Source organism: Balaenoptera borealis (assembly GCF_965194805.1).
Source record: "Balaenoptera borealis genome assembly, chromosome: 8".
NCBI lineage: Eukaryota > Metazoa > Chordata > Mammalia > Artiodactyla > Balaenopteridae > Balaenoptera > Balaenoptera borealis.
This window is the reverse complement of record NC_138865.1, coordinates 5,696,190-5,721,780: the sequence shown is the minus strand read 5'-3', so window position 1 is coordinate 5,721,780 and position 25,591 is coordinate 5,696,190. Positions and strand designations below refer to the sequence as shown.

Here is a 25,591-nt window from a genome sequence, read left to right as displayed (position 1 = left end):
TAGTTGGTCACATCATTCAGCTTCGCAACCTGGGAGTCCTTTGTCTTTATGTCCTTGGTCTCCCTCATCATCTTCATCTACTCTATCAACAAGTCTCACCACTTTTGTCTTCTAAGTATTACAGGAAGTGGTCCCTTCCCCTCTGTCTCCACCACCTTTGCTGTCAATGTTTCTTGTCTGGACTCTTGAAATGACCTTCTAATTGCTTTCTTTCCCACCTTCCTCTTCTGGTTCCTTCATATCTGTTTTCTATTAAATTGAAGTATAGCTGATTTACAACTTTGTGTTAGTTTCAGGTGTACAGCACAGTGATTCATTTATACATATATATCTATTCTTTTTCAGATTCTTTTCCCTTATAGGTTATTATAAAATATTGAGTACATTTCCCTGTTGGTTAGCTATTTTATATATAGTAGTGTGTATATGTTAATTCCAAACTCCTAATTTATCCCTCCTCTGCCTTTCCCCTTTGGTACCATAAGTTTGCTTTCTATGTCTGTGGGTCTCTCTCTGTTTGTACCTAAGTTTATTTGTATCATTTTTTTAGATTCCACATATAAGTGATATCATATATTTGTCTTTCTCTGGCTTACTTCACTTAGTATGATAATCTCCAGGTCCATTTATGTTGCTGCAAATGGCATTATTTCAATCTTTTTTTATGGCTGAGTAGTATTCCATTGTATATATGTACCACATCTTGTTTATCCATTCCTCTGTCGATGGACACATAGGTTGCTTCCATGTCTTGGCTACTGTAAATACTTCTGCAGTGAACATTGGGGTGCATGTATCTTTTTGAATTAGAGTTTAAAATACCCATATGACCATGTAACCTCTTAACCTGAAATCTCACCATATTTTCACATAACCCTTAGAGAATGAAGTTCAGACTCTTTAACACACAAAGAACTTTCCACCATCTGGACTTTGCCATGTTTTCCAGCTGCATCCCTTTCCCTTTAGTTTATGTTCTATCAACAATAAAAGATTTATAAGTTGCTAAGAGAGTAGATCTTCAAAGTTCTCATCACAGGAAAAAAATTCTGTATGTTTGGTGACGAATGTTAACTAGACTTACTGGGGTGATCATTTCACAATAGATACAAATATTGAGTCAATATGTTGTATTATTGAAACTAATATAAAACTGTATGTGAATTATACCTCAGTTTTAAAAAACTGTAGTTCCTTGCACTAATCAGGTGGTATGTATTTCCCCTTCGGTGACTTTGTTCACAGGAGCCCCTCTGGTTGGAAGGCCCACATCCACTGGCCAACCTAGTTACTGCTCAGCAGTCCTTTAAGGTTAAGTTCAGGTGTCCACTCGCTAAGAAGCCTTCTCTTCGAACCCCTCCCTTCCTCCCTCCCATCCCCCACCTTATTTCTCATGAGTGTCCGACTATGTTTCTGTATCCCTCACTAGACCGTGAGACCCGTAATGGCAGGAACCATATCTTCTTCATCTTTGCGTTTCCAGCACCCAGAACAATTCATGACATTTAATTAATGTCCAATAAAATTTCTGTTGAATAAGTAAAAACTCGCACTCATTATATTAACAGAAAGTGCATTGGGATAACTGTCAAGAGGAACTAATAATTAGTCTTTTCAGGTTCTCAAATGAATTTGTGTTGTTTGTGTCTAATTACAACAATAATTAATTTTTTGGAGCTTTCAATTCCAATGATTCTAGGCTCAGTTACCTATTATTAGAATAAAAATTTCCTGGCCTGTACACCTGTCATTGCTTAAATCTTTATGTTATTTAAATATCACAACCCCTTGATACTATAAGCAGTGCAGCCCGCGCAGGAACCGGTGGTCTTGATGGTTTATCGATTTTCTGCTTTGTCTCTTTTCCTCTTTTCGGTTTTTATACACGTAGAAGCCAGAGCTGAAAGGCTCTGTCATCATCACCCAGTTGGGGACAAGTGGTCTGCAGAAGTGCAACGACTGGCCACCGGCACACTTCAGGAGTCCAGGCTTGTGTACGCCTCTGTAGACAGTCTTTTCTTACTTTTTACTTTCTTTCTGTTTCCTTTCCTTACTTTTTATTAAATAGATCAGTCAAGTCCAAAAGAATACCTGCGTGAAAGCAAACGGGCACATTTGTCTCTCGGCTGATTTATTCATCTGCTGTCACAATTACATCTCAGGGCACCCTCGGGTGACTTTTAGTTCTTGTTTCCAGGCTTGTTATGAGGGTGCAGTAATCATTCTCAGCTGTGCAGACTGATTATCCGCTTGTAGGCTTCAGTGTTTGAGGCATTAGTATTATTATTATCACCTGGTGCTTACTTTCCTGCGTCCCGGGAGACGCGTCTTCGGGTTATATAAACGGCTTTATTCTTCTGCACCTGCCATTAGCTAAGATCTTTCTCTCTCGTGTCTTTGAAATGCTGTCTCCTGCCACGTAACTTATCCTAATGGTGGTGAGGAACCAGTCAGGCACCGAGCGTCTCATTCCTTAGGCCCACGTGCCCCCGTGCAATCGTGTCAAAGCGGAAACAGACAGACCTCATGCACGTATTTGATGGTTTGCAAACCCTTGGGCTGCGCCTCGCTGACAAGAAGTATTCAGATTTTATTCAGGTTCCCTGCACAATACCTCCTGATTTTTTTTCAACCTCAAATTCCTCAGCCTCGGAGTAAATTGATGTTCCTTTCTCCACTTTCCTCTTTGAAGTGATACTTTAAAACGGATTCGGAATGATAGGTAAGTCATACTTCTTGGTGCGTGTAACGTTGCCTGAGTCTGTGTTGTGTTATACGAACCGGCTCACAAGCCTCGCTGCTGCACGTAAATTTATTATCTCAGTGTTGCTACCTGACCTGAGAAGATGGAAACGATTTTTCTCTCCGTGATTAGTTAGATTTTCTTGCATCGGCGTGCGGTTGGCAGAGGTCCGGGCTACTGCACGTTTCTCCTTGTGGTCTGGCATCCTCGGCCCTGAGGCTGACCCTGCACGCCCGTCAGCTGTCCTGTACCAGGTGCACTGATCCGCCTCCGTCTCTGCACGTCTCTGTCCAGCTCTGGACAGGGCAGCATCCTGAGCAGGACGGAGACTCCGCTGCAGGCTTCCTCCCAGCACAGGTCAGGGCTGCCCCCTGGCACCGAAGACTCCCCACGCCCCGCCTTTCCATCAGACCCCTAACGGCACATGGGGAGTGTTCTTTCCAGACCTCACAGTCCTAGGAAGGCCTTTTTCTTTTCTTCTTTCTTGGTCCCCATAGGAAACTGAGAGCCCGCTCTCGGAGCTGCGGTGATGCCTCGACAGAGGGCTGGAAAATGAACTGCACGCTCCCTTCCCGCAGGGGAGCCTCAATCATCCCCCTCCTCTGTGACAAAAGCCGTTTTCTTACCAGCTGCTTCCACAGACTCTCTTTAACTCCCCACGGAACTATTTTGTTTATTCATTTGTGTTTTATTTTTGCCATTAAAAAAAAAATCATTCCAGCTCTAATAAGTGCCCCTTTCATGTTCTTTGAATGCTTTTGAATCAGAAAGAGCGCCTGTAATTTTCCTGTCCTGATATTCTTTTCTCCTTTGGGAATTTTAATCTAAATGTAGAAGAATGAGTCCTAATTTTTAGAAGTCATTGAGTAATACATCGAAAAAAGCGAAGAGTTAATTACTGGAAAACGAAGCAGCATGTGATAATTGAACCGCCACGTCAGTATACGGTGATACGTATTTCAGATATGATTGACTTTACCTCCTTTCAACCTTGTTGCATTGCCCTGTTTTCAGAAGTCGCTGGAGGCTGGAAATCTCTTTCACGAGCTGTAGTAACTGATCTTTCGTTCCTCTTAAGATAGTTGTCTGCTTGTCTAGTGCTGCCCTCTGGTGACTATTTCTGGAATTACATGCCATGGCTTTTTGCAGTTTAGCTTGGGGTGGGGCGGGGTCGGGGAGGAACTGAACCAAAAAATTTAAAATGTATGCAGTGTAGCTGGTTTTCTTTATATTTACGTGCAGCCGTCAAACAAAATCTGCAGCCCAGAGCATATTTCATTCTAGCACATTCCAGGGGATGGAGACGTTCAACCTGATCCAGGCATTCAGGTATCAGCCAGCTGGATAGGTGTGTCTCTTGGTTGGGCTGAATAGAGATGGCAGAGTGAACTTTAACCCAACAGATACGGATTTTTCTTATGGCATTCTCCTTTTTCTTTTTAAAAAAATATGCTTTCCCACCCTAGATGCCAGCCTTACTGACTGGCCTTGAAGCCTTCTCTTTTGTTCCCAGGCTGCAGTCTGAATTGCTTCTTGGGGGAAACAGGCTGGCACCGTCCACCACCCTGGTCACATCCCCGTGGCGCTTATAGAAAGGGACAGAGGATGGAGTAGGCCGTCAGCTTCCACGGATATTCCACGCCCCCCAGTGACCCTCGAGCTGCAGGGCCTTCTTTAAAACCCATCTAATACGTGTCCACACGTGCAGGGTGTATTTGAGGGAGTGAGACGTAGTATTTGATGTTCGGCGGCTGCCTTGGACGGCGGGAGATTTCTAGTTTGGGGTTGGTATAAAGCGATCTGCGGGGAAGGTTGTGAGAAGGAAGAAGACAGAGTATATTTGCTCTGCACCTGCTACCTGTGCAAGATGCTGGGACGTCACGGACGTTATTGATTCTCACAATAACCCTGTTCGTGAGGTGGGTGTTACTGTCCCTGTTTAAAGGGGGAGGGACTAAGGCCTCGAAAGATATAACGATTTCACAAGGACGCACAGGTTAAACTGGCTGGGATCTAGGTTGGCCTGAGCGAAGGCCCATGATCCTTCTAGAAGACCACGAGGCTGCGGGAGAAGAGGACAAGGACCGGGCTCCCGGCTGGGTGGGGGAGGGTGTTGGATTAGGGGTTGTTTGGCTGGACTCTGGGCTGTGCCGTGGGCTTGGTCTGCTGCTGCTGTTTTCCTGAATCAGCGGCTCTGCGCTGTACTGCAGGCCGGAGGGTTAGGGGATGGTCGGTGGAGAGGGGCTGGGGCGGGGCCGACAGGCCGAGTCTGCACACCCAGACAAGTCGTGGAGAACCCAGGCTGGGGGACGGGGAGCTTCACTGACTTGATGTTCAAGATGGACATTTGAGGAACAGCTGGAGGAGAGAACTAATGCCTTACTGGAGACTGCTTGCCTACTCTTGGTTTTCATAAGAGAAGCATTGTGGACAATTCTGGGAGACAAGGCATAAGCCCGACATAGGATCTTGAACTTGAGATGTATCCTTTTGTAGAGGGAGGGAGGGGGACGTAGGGTGGGGGGAAGGGGCTTTCACTGTATCTGTACATTTTTTTTCTTGTAAAAAATATGGCAATAGCTGTAGATACTCGTTCAGTCCGTGTGATGAGTACACCAGGGTGTGCCGTAATTTTTTTATAGTTTCCTATTTGAAATATTTTATAATTTAATATTCAAATAATACAAACGGGCAGACATAATTCTACCCACTGTCTCTCCTCTTTTACAGGTGACACAGTGTGAGGAAAGCCCCTTTCAAGGGTGTTTCAAAGAGGGTCAGGAATCATACCTCACTTAATAAACTGAGTTGCTCCGAAATGTTTTTCAAGCAAAAGCAATAAATAGTCTTAAAGCCTCCCCTGAAGTCCATGCTGGGGTGTTATTGCCTCCAAGTGATCCTTTGTGTGTAAGATTACAAACTGCTGCTACCAGGAGAGGTGTATGTAAAGTATTCTTTTCAGTAAACAGCCAGAGGGGGAAAATAAGATTAGAGAAAGTCACAAAAACTTACAGAATAACCAAGAGTCTTTCAGTAAAACCATGAAATTTGCTTGGGAGAGTTACGTAGCACTCTACAAGCTTTTCATGGTTTGAAAACTACCATTCTGGGAAAGGAAATAGAAGACTAGGGTCACAATCAACATCTCTACCACCCTTTCTGTTATTATTAGTTTTTTAAAAGCATGGTCTATCTTTTGCCACCCTTTTATTTTATTTTTTTTAGTATTTATTTTATCTATTTATCTGGTTGCGCCGGGTCTCAGTTGCGGCAGGTGGGCTCCTTAGTTGTGGCACGTGGGCTCCTTAGTTGTGGCATGCGAACTCTGAGTTGCTCCGTGGCACGTGGGATCTAGTTCCCTGACCAGGGATCGAACCCGGGCCCCCTGCATTGGGAGCGTGCTTAACCACTGCGTCATCAGGGAAGTCCCCCTTTCTATTATTTAAAGCACGTTTTTATACATGATCTCAATTAACAATCACGACTGTCCTGAGAAGAAACGGAAGCAAAGAAGTGAAGTGATTCCCTTGACTGCAGAGCTGGGTGGTGACCTGTCAGGGCCTCACCCAGGTCCCACCTAGAGGTTTGTTCCCACACTGCCCCACCCCCCCTGCCTCAGCCCCTCCCCCCATGACGCACCTGCTCATGAGACCACGTCCTCTCAGAACCGTCCTTGACACAGACGTCCAGCCTCAGCTCGGTCCCTGTGGCTCCGTGTTTGCTGTCCACGCAGAGGTTTGCTGCCACGTTTCGAAGCTGTGGAAAGAAGACAGGATGAGGATGGGCTGTTTTTCATTGCACCCCTGGCTCCTGACAATCCTGGTGGAGATTCGGTATTTTTTTTGATTACATGATGATTGAATGATGCCTTAAATTTATATGCAATTTATGGAGAGAAATCAGAGGATTAAGTGTAACATTGCCCAGTCTACGTGTAAAAGAACATGGGAAGATTGGACAGCAAAATCGCAGCCGGGCAGTGTGTGAAGCTACGACCCAGGAGCACGAATGTGGAGTTCATGACTTCTGTACGATGGGAGATTTTTCTTTTTCAGGGAGTTCTTGAACTTGGAACTGGTTATCTTCCTACTTCAAAGCGTCTTCTCCCTTCACCACCTTAGCTGGGAGAGCTCCGCTCTGAGGCAGGTGGTGCAGATAAAAGCTATGAGGAAGAGGGAGATCACTGTGCAAGGATGTGGCCACCTGACGCCCCCAGCGGCCTGGGATGGTCTTTGTCTGCACCTGTCATCCTGGTTTAGCATTTCTCCTGGATGATAAATTAATGCCATCCTAGAGTATTAGCAAAACAGGAAGGATAGTACTGTCGGTGTAATCCTCTACTGGATGAAGTTTCCCTACATCATGTCTGGACTTTGAAAAGTTGCAGAATGAGGAAAAAACACTCATAATTCTTAGCAAGTATTTTGTTAACGTGGTTGTAAAGAACTGAATAGCTGGGGGTGGGAAAAGGGGTGAAAAATATCAGCAGCAGAAACAGCAATGGAAAAAGTCTGGTTGCAGACACATCCCCACGTCAGATCTTCCTGCGTGAAGGTTCCACCAATCTTCCTGTCGGCATCAGACCCACATCCTGCTGCAGAGCTGGGCAATGTCTACAGTTTGTTACTGAGGTGTGTCTGCTTAGATAAGCTCAAGGATCTCAATCCTTTCCATGCCTTTGTAGAGTCCTGGATTATAATAATCCCTTTAGGTACCACTAAGAATGGAAACAAGAACAGGATGTACTCAAGTGATCGTTTTAGTCACGGTTCTTTTGCCCAGCATGAGTAGATAAGGAGTCTCTCCAGGACGGAAGGATGCCTGAATGGGGCCTGATCCTCCTGGGATGGGGCGGTGAGGCAGAGAGGAGGTTGTCATGTGATGTACTGGGTGTCACGAATGGAATAAATGACGCCTGGATGGGGTGTGCTGGAGAGAGCTGTTTCATTTCCACTTCCTTTAGGAGTAGAGGCTGGTATAGTGTCACTCAGGAGGGAATCAATGTGGTGGATACCAGTTTCCTTATCCACGGAATTTGGCAACAGCTGGGGCTTGTCTTCTGCTACTGGACCACTATTCTTGGGGTGTCTGTCCCCGATGACAGGGGATGTGAAATAATGGAGGACACAGGGTAACGGTTCTGAACCTACTTTGGCCTATGGACCTCTCCGAGAATCCAAGGAGAGCTATGGACACTCTTGCAAAAACAAGTGGACATACTATAAGTGGACACACACAAGCACTTTTCTATGCGCTGTCCTGGGCACCATAGACTCCACATTTGAAGCTGAATGAGGGAAAATGTTTGCCACCCCCCAATCCCCCCCTCCCCCCTTGCAAATGAATTGACTCTCTCCTCTCAGTCTCATGGGCGATCTTGAAGGACAGGGGGTGAACTAGGCCGTGTCGGCGAGCACCCCGGTCACTCCCACTTCCTTCACCTTTTCTCCACCTCCTCAGTCAAGCACCAGGTAGGAATCTTACTGTGGAATTTGGGGAGCCACGCTTAAAATAGGCCTTTTGCGGACTCAGCTTCCAGGTGTGTGATCCAGTTTATTGGGTGAAAGAGAAGCACCCTGAGGGGCAGAAGTCTGAGCCTGCATCTCTCTCCAGAGACCAGCATCCGTCAGCGCCCGTCTGATCTTATCTGGGGCCAGGGTGTTGGTTTCTAAAGCTGCTCCACCCGAGGGCTGCCGGAGAGAACTCTGGACCGAGCTCTCGCTTTACTCTTGGCCACTGAATTCACAGACTCACTCTTCTTAGAGAACCAGTGTCAAAGGATGCTAAAGGCGCCTTCAGGGCACTCTTGTTCCCTCTCCTGTGTCCAGCAGCTCGGATCCACGGGGAGGGAAAAGCAGCTGCTATCGGTTTATGGCCACGTGGCCGCAGAGGGACCAGCTGCACGGGCTCTGCTCTTGGAAGAGAAGGACTCGGGGAGGAAAAGGACCTGGACCAGCCAGGGATGTCGGGCAGAGTATCTGCCAGACCTGCCCAAGGATCTGCACCAAAACCATCAGAGGACCTCTTTCTGTTTCTAAATGCTATGAGCGTGAAAGCGCTCTGGCAGGGGTGGAGAAAACCCTTTTCTAAACTCTTGAATGTTCCTTTTTTTCAATGAGAAAAATTTTTTAAACTTTTTATTTTATATTGCAGTCTAGTTGATTAACAATGTTGTGTTAGTTTCAGGTGTACAGCAAAGTGATTCAGTTGTACATATACATGTATCTATTCTTTTTCAAATTCTTCTTTCATTTAGGTTGTTACGTAATACTGAGCAGAGTTCCCTGTGCTATACGGTAGGTCCTTGTTGGTTATCCATTTTAAATATAGTGTGTACATGTCAACGAGAAAGTTTTTGAATATGCACCCTCAAGTAAGTGTAAAATTACTGATAAATTATAATAATTCCTGTCCTTGAATGTTCTAAATTCTCATGCAAATGGCATCTGCGTAGACAATGGGATAAATGGCTGCAGAAACCAAATTTCAAGTTTCCAAGCCATAACTGTCCACATCTGTGTAGATTTCAGCCCATCATTGTGCCAGAGAAGAGATGCGGAGAGCTCACTAGAGGACAAGGCGGGTGCCTGGACTCAAGGCTCATCAGGCCAGCCTCATCTGCTGCTGTTTTCATTCCCACCTCTTCAGCCAGAGCGCGCATCCCATCCTCGGCTCATAAGCACAGCTCTGTCCTAATAAACAGATGAGTAAAATCCCAACAGAACAGGCCCTAATACTTGCTTATCCATTTGAATCAAGTTTTCTTTCTAAAAAAAAGTAGACAAGAAAAAACACAAATGATTTGGACTTTTTCACCATGGGCTCTGTATTTGCGGCTGAAGGAAAAGCAGTTCACAGGCAAACACACGCCCAGATCTAGGGCAGGGCAGAGCAGGGAATTTTCCTGTTCTGTTCCTCTGACGTCCAGCACGGGGACTCGGCAGCACTAAAATTGCATCAAGGAATCTGAGAGACACGGGGCAGGATTAGAAAGTGAGGTGGTGCTTGACTAGGAATGGGTGGGAAGCAGGAGAAAAATGGGGCAAAAAGGACTCAAGGTGTATGACAGGAGTACAGAGATAATCTCCTGTTGGACAAGGATTAGGAAAAGGTCTGGCAGAGAGTGAAGGATTTCTTAGGTCTGCAAGAGAAGTCAGGCTCAGCTGGAACCTTGGCTTTTCCTCCCCAACACGAGAGGTTTTATAAAAGAGGCACAGGAGAATGGGCGTCTGAAATAAATGCCGAGGTGGCTGGCAGGTAATTCAGTTGGTTGTCGAAGAGAGACTCGCCTCAGCTCAACAAACGCAAGAGCATGGTTTGCTATCCTTTCGCCCCCCCATAGACTCGGAGTGTTTTAAGTAAGAAGTAGTACGTTCGTGACTCATTCAACAAACATTAAGTACGTGGTATGTCCCAGCCACTATGCTAGGTACTGGTATACAGTGAAAAATAAAAAAGGATTTGTGGGTGAAATCGTGAAGGGGGTCAATAGGTATAGACTTCCAGGGGACTTCCCTGGCGGTCCAGTGGTTAAGACTCCAAGCTTCCAATGCAGGGGGCGCGGGTTTGATCCCCGGTTGGGATCCCACATGCCGCACGGTGCGGGGCCCCCCCCAAAAAATGCTAAAAAAAGGTACAGACTTCCAGTTATAAAATAAATAAGTCCTGGGGATGTGATATACAGCACGGTCAGGATAGTTAACCGTACTGTGTTGTATATTTGAAAGCTGCTGAGACAGTAGGTCTTAAATGCTTTCATCACAAGAAAACTATGATGTCACTCTGTGGTGACAGATGTTAACTAGACTTATCGTGGTGATCATTTTGTAATATGTACAAATATCAAATCATTATGTGGACACCTGAAAGTAATATGTTACGGGTCAATTATATCTCAGTTTAAAAAATTCATAAAAATAAATTCGAATTCAACCCTCCAAAAATCTGTCCCCTTCTTTGAAAGCATGTCTAGTCCCTTGTGATCCAGAAAGTCCTGGCGCATCACGACCAATGATTCCTGATCCCCCTCTGGCATGGTGTCCTCACTGGGCGGGGCATGTCTGGGGGAGATGAAGACCCCCGGGTGGGGTCAGAGTCCTCAAGACCGTGAAGACAGCTGCAGAGACGTCCATCATTTTATTGATGGGCTCCAAAAACTGTTGCTTAGTGATTCTCCTTCCTATGGACAACATTTCTTCAAATCCCAGAGTTCTGTTGGTGATAATTTATTTTTTCATTCTTGGAAAACTGTGACCTTTTTGGTGCCCACGGCATGCTGTAGCACCGAGAGGGCTTCGCAGGCACCTCAGCTGCCAATACACCTGATGGGGCCAGTTTTCTTTCAGGGTCTTGCAGCTTTGATTGAATTTGACTAGTAAAGTGGGAAAAGGATTTCTCTTCTGAGAGCCCATAAACCTTTTTATTTTTTGAAATTCAGCTTTGAGGTATAATTGACATAGAAAATTAGATATTTATTTATTTTATTAGTTTTTAAAATTTATTTTTGGCAGCATTGGGTCTTCCTTGCTGCTGTGTGTGGGCTTTCTGTAGTTGCGGCGAGCGGGGGCTACTCTTCTTTGCGGTGCGCGGGCTTCTCATTGCCGTGGCTTCTCTTGTTGCGGAGCACGGGCTCTAGGCGCGTGGGCTCAGTAGTTGTGGCACACGGGCTTAGTTGCTCTGAAGCATGTGGGATCCCAGACCAGGGCTCGAACCCGTGTCCCCTGCATTAGCAGGTGGATTCTTACCCACTGCGCCACCAGGGAAGTCCTAAAATTAGATATTTAAAGTATGCCTTGTGGTGAGTGAATATACGTTTACTTTGTGAAGGGATTCTCCTCATTTAGTTAATTAACACAGCCATCACGTCACATATTTATCTTTTTTTTGTAAGAACATTCAAGTTCTCCTTGCTTAGCTAGTTTCAATTGTACAATTCGGTGTTATCAGCTACAGTCAGCGTGTTTTACATTAGATCCTCAGACTTTGTTCGTCTTATTCCTGCCTTGAATGTGTGCTGCATTCTACTCACAACCAGGCCCAGCACGTGTTACAAGGGATCCGCTAGCGTTTAACAGTTACTTCTTTTTGATCGCTACCACCCGACTCACATGACTGACCTCCCTAAGTACTTGCCCGGCCGCAGCTGGTGATTGTTCTAACCTTGAGATCAGAACATCTCCACCGTGATACCTCATCCAATGGGAGGGAAGGGGTGTGCTCCTCTGCTGGTTTCCCTGGTAACCGACGAGCTCACCTGACATCAATCCCCCTATAACTGGGCTTCCCCCTGCCGCTGGGAGCCAAGACTGCTTCCATGTCCTGCCCGCCGTCCACCGTCCACAGTGGGGAGTGGCCCCAGGACCCTGCCTCAGACATGTAAGCTCCCCTATGCATTAACCACTGATGCCTCTGTCGCTGACTCCGGGCTCTTCCTTCCGTCTTAAAGCTGGGCAGGTACAGGTCTTGTAGGCCTGCAGGGTGCAGCCCAGCGTTTGGTGGAACAGCCAGGAGACGGAGGAAACGCCCGTGAGCAGCGAGATGTCGGGAAGTTAGGACTGGGAATGGAAAGTTTTGGGGCCGACCACTAACACGTGGGGCCTGAAAGTTTCAGGGGGTAACCCTGGGGTGGCCGTCCACTAGTATCGGGGTCCTGCAGTGCCTGTCCTTGATGAATGGGGGCCGCTGAGCGAGTACAGAGAACTCCTAGATGCCCCTGCGGCTGTTGCAGAGACATTGGCCACAGCTGTGGGCTGGTCATTGCCTTTTATATTAAGAAGGGTCACGGAGGCTGAGCTAAGAGCCGAGGCGAACGTTAACTTGAATGCTGATTCCTGTTCCTCTGCAAGTGAGGCGTGTGCATGTGTGTGAATGATATGGATTATTCTCTATTCCTGTTATTTGTTTAAACTGAATCGGCTATTTAGAAACTAAAAAAAAAGCCATGAAAATGGCCAAAATGGGAAGCCTTTGACATTCTAAAATGGGTTTTTGCTTATGCTTTTAGAGGAATTTGGCTTTCTAGGTGGAACTGGTATTTCTCTCCCTGTGCCTTTTGAGATATAAATGATCTACCTGGGCTCTCAGGAACTTTAATCTCTGCGAGTGAAGACAAAAAAGAGAGGCCTTTTAAGCTGTAGCAGGAAAACTGTGAGATCTCTGTGTCTGTAGAGATATATGTATGACTATAGTACCTTATAAATATGAGGTGTCTCTCCTTCTAGATGGCGTTGCCAAGATTGGTTTGTGGATGAGCTCTGTTTATTTGCTTAAAAGAAATTACAAGCTTATATGAATTCTCAGACATAGAATGAATTTCAGGTTCATGTGATCTGGGAAATACTCAGTACTGAATTGATATCTGTTATTGAAGCTACTGAAGCCTGTTGGTTTGATTGATATAGACATGTTTTTAGAGTCATCAGTGTTAAGTATAATACTTCTGTTGTACCTAGGTTTACTAGAGGTCAAATAAGACCTTATTATATCTGTTGCAAATTTGTCAGCAAGGAAAATAACTTGATATGATGAAACTTAAATGTAAATGAGATAAGAGCTTTTAGGTAAACTCTATAGGAATAATTATGTTCTGGGAATGTCTGTCTAAAACAGTCCCTCCAGATTTTGCTAACTTGAAACTAAACTAAGTTAAATAAAGAGAATTCATTGACTATCTGGGTCATTTCAAATGGGATAAAATATTAGAAGATTAATTGCTGGGCAAGTCTAAGTTGACCAACCTTTGCCTTCCTGGGAGAGGAAGACTAAAGCATAAATTATCCAATCAGGAAATGCCGGTATGACAGACAGTTCACATTTACTTGCTTCTTGGTTTTTGGTTGGTTCATTTCCTTTGAATATATACCCAGAAGTGGGCTTGCTGGATCATCGAAGTACCACACAGTTTTGATTACAGTAGCTTTGTGTTGCATTTTAAAATCAGGAAGTGTGACTCCTCCAACTTTGTTCTTCATCTTCAAGATTGTTTTGACTATTTAGGATTCTTCAGATTCCATATGAACTTCAGAATGAGTTTTTCTATTGCTGCAAAAAAAAAAAGCCCTTGGAGTTTTGATAGGGATTGCCTGTCGATTTCTTTGAGTAGTGTTGCCATAGTATTTTTGGGTAGTATTAACAAGATTGTCTTCTAATCCATGAACATTTATTTAGATCTTTTAAAATTTCTTTCAGTAATGTTTGTATATGTCTTTTGCCCTGTTGGTTAAATTTATTCTTACGTGTATTTATTTTTAGAAAGAAATATAATGTATATAGGAGTATAGATTCTGGAATTAGACTGCCTGGGTTTAGAGTTTGATGTCACCATTTACTAGCTGTGGGACTTTAGCAACTTATTTCGCTTCTTTTTGCCTCAGTTTACTCTTCTGTAAAATGAAGATAATAATAATGATACATGATAAATTTGATGTGATGATTAAATGAGATTATACGTAAAAGGTGCTCGCAGTAGTGTCTGGTTCATACTAATTGCTCCATAAATGTTAGCTTTATTGTAGTACTAGCAGAAGCAGTATTGAGATGCATAGAAAAATGGGGCTGGCAGGGGGGTAGATTGGTGCCATTTTGGGAAGGTCGCAAATACCAAGATAAGCAATGTAGACCTTGTGCTGTTGGCAGAGAGAATTATTAGAAGTTTTTGAGAAGAAAATCTTATTTTAGGCAGTCAATTCTGGTGTTAATGGGAAAGAGAGATGAAGAGTAATGCTGTTGTGAGCAAAGGCACCAGTTCTAATCGATAATGAGAATCTGAACTCTGGTAGAGGTAGTGATAGAATGTATCCAAAGAATGTGTACGTATTCAAAGGGAGAGGTGTACTGCAGACACATCTTTTTTTCAGAGAACATTTGCAGGTCTTGACAATCGTTTGCTTGTGGATAATGAAGATGTGCTGAGTTTGAGGTGTCTTGGTGACATCCATACATAGACAGTCTGAAGTTTGGGAGGGAGGTCAGGGTGAGAAATTCAGATTTGGAAATCATCCACTATGCCGATTATTAAGACATCACCTCTCAACTCCACACCTATCCCCTCTGCCTTGCTTTGTGGTACTCAGGGTGGACCCTGTAGACATTTTCCTCGCACCGGTTACAACTGTAGGCTTTACTAATGGAGGGTGCAGAGCAGGAGGAAGGCTCTTTCCTTCTTTCGTGTGCCCTGTTTTCCCATGTATATCAGCACGTGGGCGTGTGGGGTGGGGCAGAAGGAAGTGGCCTCACCTGAGAGGTCCTTATGGATTCGCTGGGGCTCCTGCCTCCTGCAGGTGTCCTCACCACCACCTGGCGGCGCTGTTTGCAGCAGCCACACCTGGCAAAGGAGGCCTGACCTTCCTCCTTGCTGGGAGAGGTGGGGAAGGGAGAGAGAGGGAGGGGAGGGGGAGGGGTGGGGGAGGGGCAGGAGAGAGGTGGGGGAGGGGAGGGGTGGGGGGAGGGGTGGGGGAGGGGGAGAAGTGGGGGAGGGTGGGAGGGGGAGGGGGGAGGGGTGGGCTCTCCTAAGCCTCTGAGTTCCCGCCTTGCTCACGTTCCCTGAAGGCGGCTACTTTTGTGCCCTTTAAAGTCCATTTTACCCCCTTTACTAGTTAACGCTTTTCTGCCCATGAAGATTTCCCTGTTCAGATTACTGGTGTGATTTCTGCCTCCTGCCTGGAATCTGACTGAGTAATAGTTGGAGTCAGAGGAGGATGTGATATTGCACAGCAAAGAGGAGGAGGACGGTTGAGAGTGGAATTCAGGGAATGGTTTCTCTGGGAAGCAAGCAAAGAACGAGTTGTCGGGAAAAAGCCGGGAAAGTAAGAGGAGAGCCAGAGAGAAGGCAGAGAGAAGGGTTTCAGGAAGTGGACGTGGTGGGGGGCGGGGGTCAGCAGGGTCAAATTCCTTAGTGAGGTCAGGGGGGGCTGGGAGGGGCCGTCGGACTTGGCTGCTAGGAGGTCCCCAGGGGCCTTTCCAAGGACAGTTTCAATTTCCAAGGTCAGTGAAGGCAGGAGACAGATGGCCAAGTGGACAGAGGAAAAATGCGAGGCAACCAATGCAAACTCCTCTTTCAGGAAGCTTGACCTCGATGGGAATGAGGAAAAGCAGAATTAACACGGAACAACCTCTCTGGGATGGGGAGACTTGAGGACAGAATTATATATGAGCCCTCCCCAATTCATGTGAGGCGGATAAAAAAAATTGTGAGGTGCTTTTAGAAATTAAAAACAGCAGATGGAAGGGGAGGGATAAAGTAGGAGTTTGGGATTAAAATATACACACGTTTGTATATAAAATAGATAAACAACAAGGACCTACTGTAGAGCACAGGGAACTGTACCCAGTTATCTTGTAGTAACCTATAATGGAAAAGAATCTGAAAAAGAATATACATATATATATAATCTGAATCACTTTGCTGTACACCTGAAACTAACACAACATTGGCAATCAACTATACTCCACAAAACTTTTAAAAAACCCCAGCATATAAATGCAAAGTACTGAAAACGCTCTCATTATCCTTCTAGGACCTTCGCTGTGGAAGGTTCTGCCTTGTGGCCGTCACACTACTTCTGCTCGAGCAGATCATTCCACCCCTAATTGCGCCATGCTAGTGGCGTCCCGTGGCTGCTGGCAGAGACGACTCCTGCCTTTCCTAGAAATTAAGCCCGCAGAGATTTTCTTCCTATCGTACGCACGTTTTCCTCTTCTGAATTTACCATAAACTTAATTGCTTTGGCATCTCTCTCTTGCCCTGGGACCTACTGGAACTGCTCATTTCGGTAGCCTGGCTTACATTATGCAAGAAAACGATGAGCCCACGGCAGAAATATTACCATAGGGCCTGCAGACTTATATGTGTTCTCCTCCAAATAGTCTATTTCTAAAACTGTGTCCTGCCACTTGAAATGAAGGATTGTGAGTATTGTTTGTGAAACAACGATATCCAGTGTCAGAACAGAGCTTTCAGATTAAGGATTAATCGCCAAAAACATTTTGATTTGCGCAAATAGATATGGAGGAAGATTTGTATAAACAAACCACTTATTAGAGTTATGATAAGCAACTTTCTCTGATAGAAGGAAGAGAAATGAGAGTACCTACTTCATACTAAATTGGGAGCTTTCACAACCATTATTTCACTTCTTCATCTGCACCACTGCTGTGCTGTGTACCCATTCCCAGTGGCAACTGAGGCTCTGGGAAATTAAATGGTTTGTCCATGATTATACGACCAGTAGATGGCAAGCGGGATTTGTACCTATGTCTCTGATCCCTAGATCTGAGCTCTTACACCACATTATGGAAATGAATATAATTAATTCACCAGAAGAGTGCAGTTTGGGGTGATAAGTCTGTGGTAAATGCTTTACTGAGCTCAAAGGGATACATGGAGATGAAAGAAAGCTATGAATCCTTGGGTTTAGAAAAGAAGTGATCTTAGTCCAAATTTGGGTTGGAGTCTGACTGAGGTAGAGAAGCTGAAGCAGTGTTAGAAATAAAACCACTTAAAAAAAATCAAAGCAACATAAATATCCATTATCCATTGATAGGGAATTGTTTAAATACATTATGATAGAGGCATACAATGGAATACTTTGTAGCCATTACAAATACTACGATGTATCACATCGTAAATTAACTATACTTCAATAAAGAAAAAGAAAAAACAAAAAGGAAATAAAACCACTTTAACGATCAGGGAGCTTTGGTAAAGCGCTGGCAGCCCAGGGATGGAGAAGTGACCAGTGGTCCAGGTCCAGAGCTGAAGGGGCCCAGCTGCTTGCCCACGATGGCTGGACTCTGGGTCGGGGGAAGGGGTGCTGGTACCAGAGAAGGCATCACGGGGGAGTTAAGGGGAGGAAGCATTTCCTGACCTCTGCACGAGACCCTAGATTTTGAATCTGGCTTTTTAAAAGAGTCCACTTTCCGAAAAGAAAAATTAGAAAATGGCAGAATAGTGATGACTTATATAGCAGAGAAGATGGAACAATTGTGATCTCTGGAGCACACAAGAATATGAACTCTTAGTAACTATGATATTTTAATTTTTTTTTTAGTTTGGATTTTTTTCCCTTAGGTTTTGGTGTTGTAATTTCACAAAGTCAAAGAAAGAACTAGTTTAGTACACATCCTCGAAGGGGTGCACGGCTGGCAAAAGCCAGTGACCGACTGGCTTGGCCGAGCAAAAGTTTCTGAGAGCTCAGGCAGCTATTATTCACGCTTTGGTGTGAGTTATGCACACACGTGTTATGAGACAAAAGCGCACTGTATGTCAGAAACATGAAAGCAGACCTTTTTTGGGTAAAGTGTAAGGAGTAGCTTAGGAGATGAACAGAGTCACTCATGCCCTGGTTTTCTCCCTGCAATTTACAAAACTCAGACTAGTTCATTAAAGCTGAACAGGAGGAGGGGAAATGAGACCTGAAGGAAAATTTTACAGGGAGAGTTCAGGAGTATCTACAGGAAAAGTTGCCAGAAGGAGATCTGAGAGTCGGGAGTTAATATGAGTAGTCCGTGCAGAGAAGGGATCTAGGAGAAGACCACTTCCCACGCTGCTAACAGCACCAACGTGTGTCAGGGGGTTTACGAGCGGAGATGCCGCTTTGAAGGCAGTGCCTTCGGCAGAAGCTGGCTCGTGTGCAGTGTGGCCCCATCTCTGCCGAGATCGTGGGAAGACACCCCGGCAAGGTGGTTGTCCCCACACTCGGAAAGCAGCTCGGAGCCATCTCCGCAGACTCGGCCCCGTCGTACACCTCATCTTTTAACGAATGCCTTGACATTTCCTATTCCTGTCATTTTCCCCTGGAGTGCTGTTCTAGGAATACGAAAACACTCCTGCCAATTGCTGCGTTCATCTATGATTTGCCAGTAAATCTCCGATGTGCTCCAGGGTAATCGTGAAAATCCACTTCCAACATCATCCTCAAGGATCTGAGGGTAATAGCCACGGGCGTCGAAAATAAAGCAACTTTTTTAGTACTTGAGAGATGACTCATGCAACATGGTGTCCAGATAAAATAACTCTTCCTGTTGAATTCAGGTCAGATCATTGAAATGTGGGCAGGTTGAAAAGCTTATCGAATAGAGGGATGTTAAGCTCTTGTGTAAAATTCAGGACTGTTAGTTAATGAACATCTGCAATCAAATTCATAGAGTTGATTCTGAGAAGGATGTGACCCTTAGACCTGGACAGGATTGCAGCAAAATCCCTGAGACACATGATCATCTGTGGGCTTTTAAAGTTCTCTGGAGAAGTAGGTTCTCTTGAACTCATTCGTGAGTTTAATAGCCATCCTTCTAAGGAAGGTCAGCAAATTGTCCTTATTTTCAAGTAAGATAATTCAGGGTCTGAGTTTTCTACTGTAAATTTCATCATTGTTAAACACACCATATTAAAAGAGGTGACTTGGGTCTTTAAGGGCAAAAAAGGTGAAAATGTCAAATTGCATTTGGGATACCGACTAGTAGTGTAATACATGGTATAACTACTTCCCTGAAATATTTCTTTGCGGGCCCTCGATTATGAAGCCGTAACGTTTCCATTTTGTAGAGGACAAAGCTGAGTGGTGATAAAAATACTCCCACTCTCCTTCTTACCATCTGACACAAAATCAAACAGATGGGGAACAGAAATAGTGAGCTTTGGAGGCCAGCCTTAAAATTCTGAGTCACACTGACCAGCATTCCACCACTGTGTCCTGTATCAAGGGAAATTCGTGCAAAACTAATAAGAAAACTGTTTAATATTTCCTATGAAAAAGCAAATTGTTCTCTCTCCAAACCAGTGACACCAGAAATTCCACCCTGGAGCACCGTCTCATGCAAAAACCAGTGTAATAATCTCTGAACGCTTGAATGCTCCGGTCAGCTTTCTGAATGATAATATCACATTTCCTTGTAATCTGAGCATTTTGCATAATCTCCCTCCTCTCAAATTTCTTAACTGAATGTAATTAATCAGGACAGACTCAATGGGTGGATAGTTCTGAGAACGAGCTAATTGGGGTTTGATGAGATTGTGAGTTATCCTTTCTCTGGGAGAGAGTGAGATGTTATTTTTCCCTGAAAATAGAGCAGAACAGAACAACAAAACAAAACAATGCAGAACAAAACAGAAGAGGTCTTAAAGAAAGCCAGCATTAGTCTAGTTCTGGTCTAATGAGTCTGGATCCACCTACAACCTAAACAGCCTGTCCAGGCAAGTTCAAGAGGAAGTTTGGCAGGCTCACCCTAGTGTCAGGTGGCTTTGGGAGGCCAAGGGCTGGTTCTGTTTCTTGCAGGATCCTGCAGTGTTATCTCAAGCCAGTGAGCTTGGGGAGAAGCTATGCCTTAACCATCTCTGTAACTCCAGCCCCTGGCGTAGTTCTTGGTGTATAATGGATTCATCAGCTGGGCTGCCATAACAAAATACCACAAATTGGGCGGCTTAAACAACAGGAATTTATTTCTTACAGTTCTGGGGGCTGGAGGTCTCAGATCAAGGTGTCGGTAGGTTTGGTTTCCCCTGAGGCCTCCCTCCTTGGTATGAAGATGGCAGCCTTGTTATTGTGTTTTTACATGGCCTTTTCTCTGGCACCTGGTGTCTTTTCTTACAAGGACACCAGTCCTATAGGGTTAGGGCCTCACCCTTATTACCTCATTTAATGTTAATTACCTCCTTGAAGGCCCTATGTCCAAATAGTTATATTGTTGAAGGGTTAGGGCTTCAACTTATGCATTTGGGAGGTGGGGGACATAATTCAGTCCATAACATATAGTACTTACTCAATAATTGCCTTTTAAATAAAGAAAAAGGTTAACTGTTTTTCTAGCTAGTTTCTCTGCTGATGAATGAGAGGGGTCACAATGACAGCTATTATTATTCTGGCAGTTGGTCTTAGGGTTTTACAAAGAGGCTTCACTAAACATTGAATTTTTCAAATGATTTCAAAGGAATTTATTGCTAGACCTATTTGTTGGATGCACTGAATGTCCACTTCCTGTTATGACACACACACACCAGGCCTATTCAGGAGATGGCTGGAGTCGCAAAGCCCCTGGCTTGGACTCATCTCTCAAATCCCTTTCTCAAGTCCTGACTGCTCTCCTCTTATTGCTGGAATTAGGTGACGGGCAAAGCTCCAGCAGTGACTTTTTTTGTAAACATTTTTATTGGAGTATAATTGCTCTACAGTGTTGTGTTAGTTTCTGCTTTATAACAAAGTGAATCAGCCATACATATACATGTATCCCCATATCTCGTCCCTCTTGCGTCTCCCTCCCACCCTCCCTATCCCACCCCTCTAGGTGGTCACAAAGGACCAAGCTGATCTCCCTGCAGCAATGACTTTTTGAGCCACAGGTGGCCCTCCAGCTGAATGTGATGCTTGCCTGGTTTATATTTTGAGCCCCGTCTTAAGCTTTTCATTCAAGGCTGTCAGGATCATTTTATGTAAGCGATTTTAAACTTTTTTGGAATCTGATGAAAGCTATGGACTCTCCAGAAAGATATATATATACACAAAGTATTCTTGCGTTATATGTCTGGTGGCCCGTAGACTGTTTCACAGACACATGGGAGCTTAGAATTTGCTCTTTGGAATGCATGATCTGAAAAATTCCCTGTACCCATGGGCGTTGGTAGACAAGAAAATGGCTATAGTTTTTGCTTTAAAAAAAAACAGCTGAGAGCAGTCTCACGCAAAAAACATCTTGAATCTCTGCCTTGCATATGACTTAGGTACTGTATTGCCTCCTCTATCCATTTGTAATGCAAATCAGGGTTTCCACAGCAGTAAATAATAATAGCCAACATTCCATTGAGAGCTTGCTGTGTTAGCCCTGTGCTAGGGGCTTTCCATGGATTATTCCATTTAACTGTCACAACAGCTCTTTGAGGTAGGTACTATTGTATTTCTATTTTGCAATGAGGAAACCAAGGTATATTAGTTTCCTGTAGCTGCTGTAACAGATTACCACAATCTTGGTGGCTTAAAACAATTGAAATGTAGTCTCTCACAGTTTTGGAGGCCAGAAGTCCAGAATCAAAGTGTTGACTGGGCTGTGCTCCCTCCAAAGGCAATTATATGCAAAATAATTGATAGCAAAGACTTGAACAGGTATTTGTACACCCATGTTCATAGCAACATTATTTGCAATAGCCAAAATGTGGAAACAGCCCAAGCTTCCATTAACGGATGAATGGATAAACAAAATGTGGTATATACGTACAAGGGGATATTATTTTGCCTTAAAAACGGATGAAGTTCTGATGCATGCTACAACATGGATGAATCTTGAAGACATGGATGAATCTTGAAGACATTATACTAAGTGAAAAAAGCCAGCCCCCAAAGGACAAACATTGTATGGTTCTACTTCTCAGTCTCCTGAAACAGTCAAATCCATAGAAACGAGGAGCAGAGTAGAAGTTACCAGGGGGTGGGGGAGGCAGGAATGGAGAGCTGGCTCCTGGGGACAGAGTTTCAGGTCGGGGTGATGAAAAGTTCTGGAGATGGATGTTGGGGATGGTTACACAACAGTGTGAATGTATTTAACGCCACTGAACTGTACGTTTAAAAATAGCTAAAAAGGTAAATTTTATGTTATGTATATTTCACAGTAATAAAAAAATAGGGCTTCCCTGGTGGTGCAGTGGTTAAGAATCCACCTGCCAGTGCAGGGGACATGGGTTCGAGCCCTGGTCCGGGAAGATCCCACATGCCACGGAACAACTAAGCCCGTGCGCCACAACTACTGAGCCTGCGCTCTAGAGCCCGCGAGCCACAGCTACTGAGCCCATGTGCCACAACTACTGAAGCCCACACGCCTAGAGCCCGTGCTCTACAATAAGAGAAGCCACCGCAATGAGAACGCCGCGCACCGCAACGAAGAGTAGCCCCCGCTCGCCGCAACTAGAGAAAGCCCGCACGCAGCAATGAAGACCCAACACGGCCAAAAATAAATAAATAAAATAAATTTTAAAAAATAATAAAAAAAATACAGTGCTTACTTGATGGTGATTTAGGAAGTTGTTTTCACTTCCTGTAAATCCATGAAAGAGAAGAAGCCAAGCTAAGGGGTCTGGAGGTAATGGCGGGACATATAAGGCAGGACTGAATTTCTTTGCTTTGAGGTGGATATCGGAAGAGACTTGTGCTTAATACGACCTCTGAATGAATAAAATTTTCTCCATGCATTTAGGACTTACTATATCTCATGCCAACAACATATTTCACCCCCACTTACACAGAAGGAAAAATCTTACGAAGAGATATAACATGATCTGCTCTTCTCTGATGGTACATAATTGTTTCAGGAGAGAGCTGTCTGGAAATCCCCCCAAAAGACTGGGATTACTTCCGGTTGCAGGGAGGAAATTAAAACCAGCTGCAGGTAGTTGCAGGTGATAAGCATTTTTATTTTTATCTTCCCCTCTCTAATCCCGCTTTATTCGAGACTAACTCCCTTCCAACCCATACTATCATCTTTAGAAACTAACCAAGATTGTTTTCTTAATGTACAAGTAGTCACGGCCGAGCTTTCCAGCCTATTGCCAGTGTTTGTAACCAAGCAGGGCAGCTCAGAGGGTTCTTAAAACCAGAGAAAGCACTAATAAGCTGGAAGAGGCAAAGTCTGCTTTTAAATTCATAAGCAATCTTATAGTTCATTTGGAGAGGGAGAGAGAGCAAGAGAGAGAAGAAAGAAAGGAGTACCTGAAAAATGGGAGACCCTTGCAATTTTCTGCTCCATGTAACCCAGGTGTAGACTCGATATGAACTTGAACTTCCCCCCACCATTTGCGCATTCAGAATGTCACGGTTGGGGCTGACACTGTCAAATGAAATTGCTTTTTCCATATTCAGTTTTCCTTGTTTTATTTAAATTTATTTATTTATTTATTAAATTTTGGCCGTGTTGGGTCTTCATTTCTGTGCGAGGGCTTTCTCTAGTTGCGGCGAGCGGGGGCCACTCTTCATCGTGGTGCGTGGGCCTCTCACTATCGCGGCCTCTCTTGTTGCGCAGCATACGCTCCAGATGCGCAGGCTCAGTAGTTGTGGCTCACGGGCCCAGTTGCTCCGCGGCACGTGGGATCTTCCCAGACCAGGGCTCGAACCCATGTCCCCTGCATTGGCAGGCGGATTCTCAACCACTGCACAACCAGGGAAGCCCCCTTGTTTTATTTAGTTTGCATCTTCTATCCAAAACGTTTGTTGAAAATTGGATCTTTTAGAGGAGACAAAACCAGTTATCTTCAGGAGAAAATACTTGCTCATTTCACTTTGGCACGGAACAGAATTAAGTGTAATTTCTCTCTTAGATATGGGAATTAGATATTTAATTGTCAATAACTATAGCAGACGTGGAATGATTATCTTTGGGTTATTCTGTATTCCTTTGGCTTTGAGATGGCCAGACTGTTAACACAACAACTCCAGTTACTTTAGCCATGAATCTGGACGTGCAGATACTGCGGATACCATCACTGCTGCCCGTGCAGGCAGGAAGCTTCTGTCGGTCACGTGCCATATGCCAGACCTTGAAGTAAGAGCTTTACATGCATAACTACAGTTAATCCTCCACTAACTCTAGAGCGTAGGGACTATTATTCTCATTTTACTGCTGAAGAAACTGAGACATTAAAGTAACTCACCTGATTTGAACATATCCCATAAATGTTGGAGCTGGAATGTGAACGAACAGAGGTGGCTGGGAGTTCGGCAGAACGCAGGGTGTGTTCTGAACTTTGAGAAACCGAGAACAACGATCATTTCCTGTTATTCTCGTATTTGTTTTTTTTATATTAATTTTTATTGGAGTACAGTTGCTTTACAATGTTGTGTTAGTTTCTGCTGTACAGCAAAGTTGATCAGCTATACCTATACATCTATCCCCTCTTTTTTGGATTTCCTTCCAATGTAGGTCACCACGGAGCACCGAATAGAGTTCCCTGTGCTATGCAGCAGGTTCTTATTAGTTATCTGTTTTATACATAGCAGTGTGTATGTGTCAGTCCCAATCTCCCAATCCATCCCACCGCCCCTTCCCCCCTTGGTATTGTCCGTTCTCTACGTCTGTGTCTATTTCTGCTTTGCAAATGAGATCATCGTATTTGTCAAAACTTTGCACATGGAGCTTGATGTGAGGCAGAGCGAGATCAATCAAGTCTGTGGAATAAACGAACGAAGAAAGCTGAGGGATATTTTGCACTTTCATTACCGCATTTTCCTTTGGAAGTTGCTGCAATGTGACATTTTATGGGCTCATTTGTATGCACTTAGGTAGCCTATGAATTTAAGGGGACGCGTCGTGGGTTTGTTTTTGGGGGGGGTGCACAGGCTATTCCCCAGGAACGCCGAAGAAGAACAGTTCTGTCATGGCATTTTGTGTGCGTGGGGACGTGGAGACGCGGTCTCATCAGAAGCTGTTCTGACCAGTGAAGAGGGTTTCAAGAACGCTAGGATTTAGTCTGCATGCTGTGAGTGAGGTGTTTGTCCCTCAGAATGATGCAAACGGCTCACCCTCGTTATGGCTCACCAGCCCTTAGGCCACACGAGGGCAAAGCTCTGTCTCCTGTGCTCACGGTTCATCTGTGGCGATGGCTACAGCGCTTGGCCCATTAATACTGCAGAATGAAACCAGAGCAATGAAAGTGAACACGTGACAGGTCAGATGACAGCTGTGTAAGCCCCTGGAAGAGACAGGGTGGCCAGCGGAGCTCCACAGTCCCCCCCTCAATGGAGCAGCACACAAAAAAGAAAGGATGTGTTGGTGAGAAGGGTTCCTCAGTCATGGAAGGACAGCAAGGGTGAGTGAGAGGTGGATGTTGGCAGTGCCATCCACCTATTGCCCAGGGCAATCGCCTACTGCGAATATCCC

At 44.6% G+C, this 25,591-nt stretch overlaps 1 protein-coding gene across 6 annotated transcripts in view; it reads right to left on the bottom strand.

The window, feature by feature from the left end:
* GALNTL6 (polypeptide N-acetylgalactosaminyltransferase like 6) overlaps positions 1-25,591 on the bottom strand; it is a gene marked incomplete at its 3' end in the record, with an annotated part of 1,719,480 nt that overhangs the window by 18,617 nt on the left and 1,675,272 nt on the right. For all 6 annotated transcript variants that reach the window (XM_082402133.1, XM_082402132.1, XM_082402128.1 and 3 more), the window contains one exon: positions 6,383-6,499. In XM_082402133.1, coding sequence (XP_082258259.1) covers positions 6,383-6,499 — 117 coding nt within the window. The remainder of the gene's footprint in view (positions 1-6,382; positions 6,500-25,591) is intronic.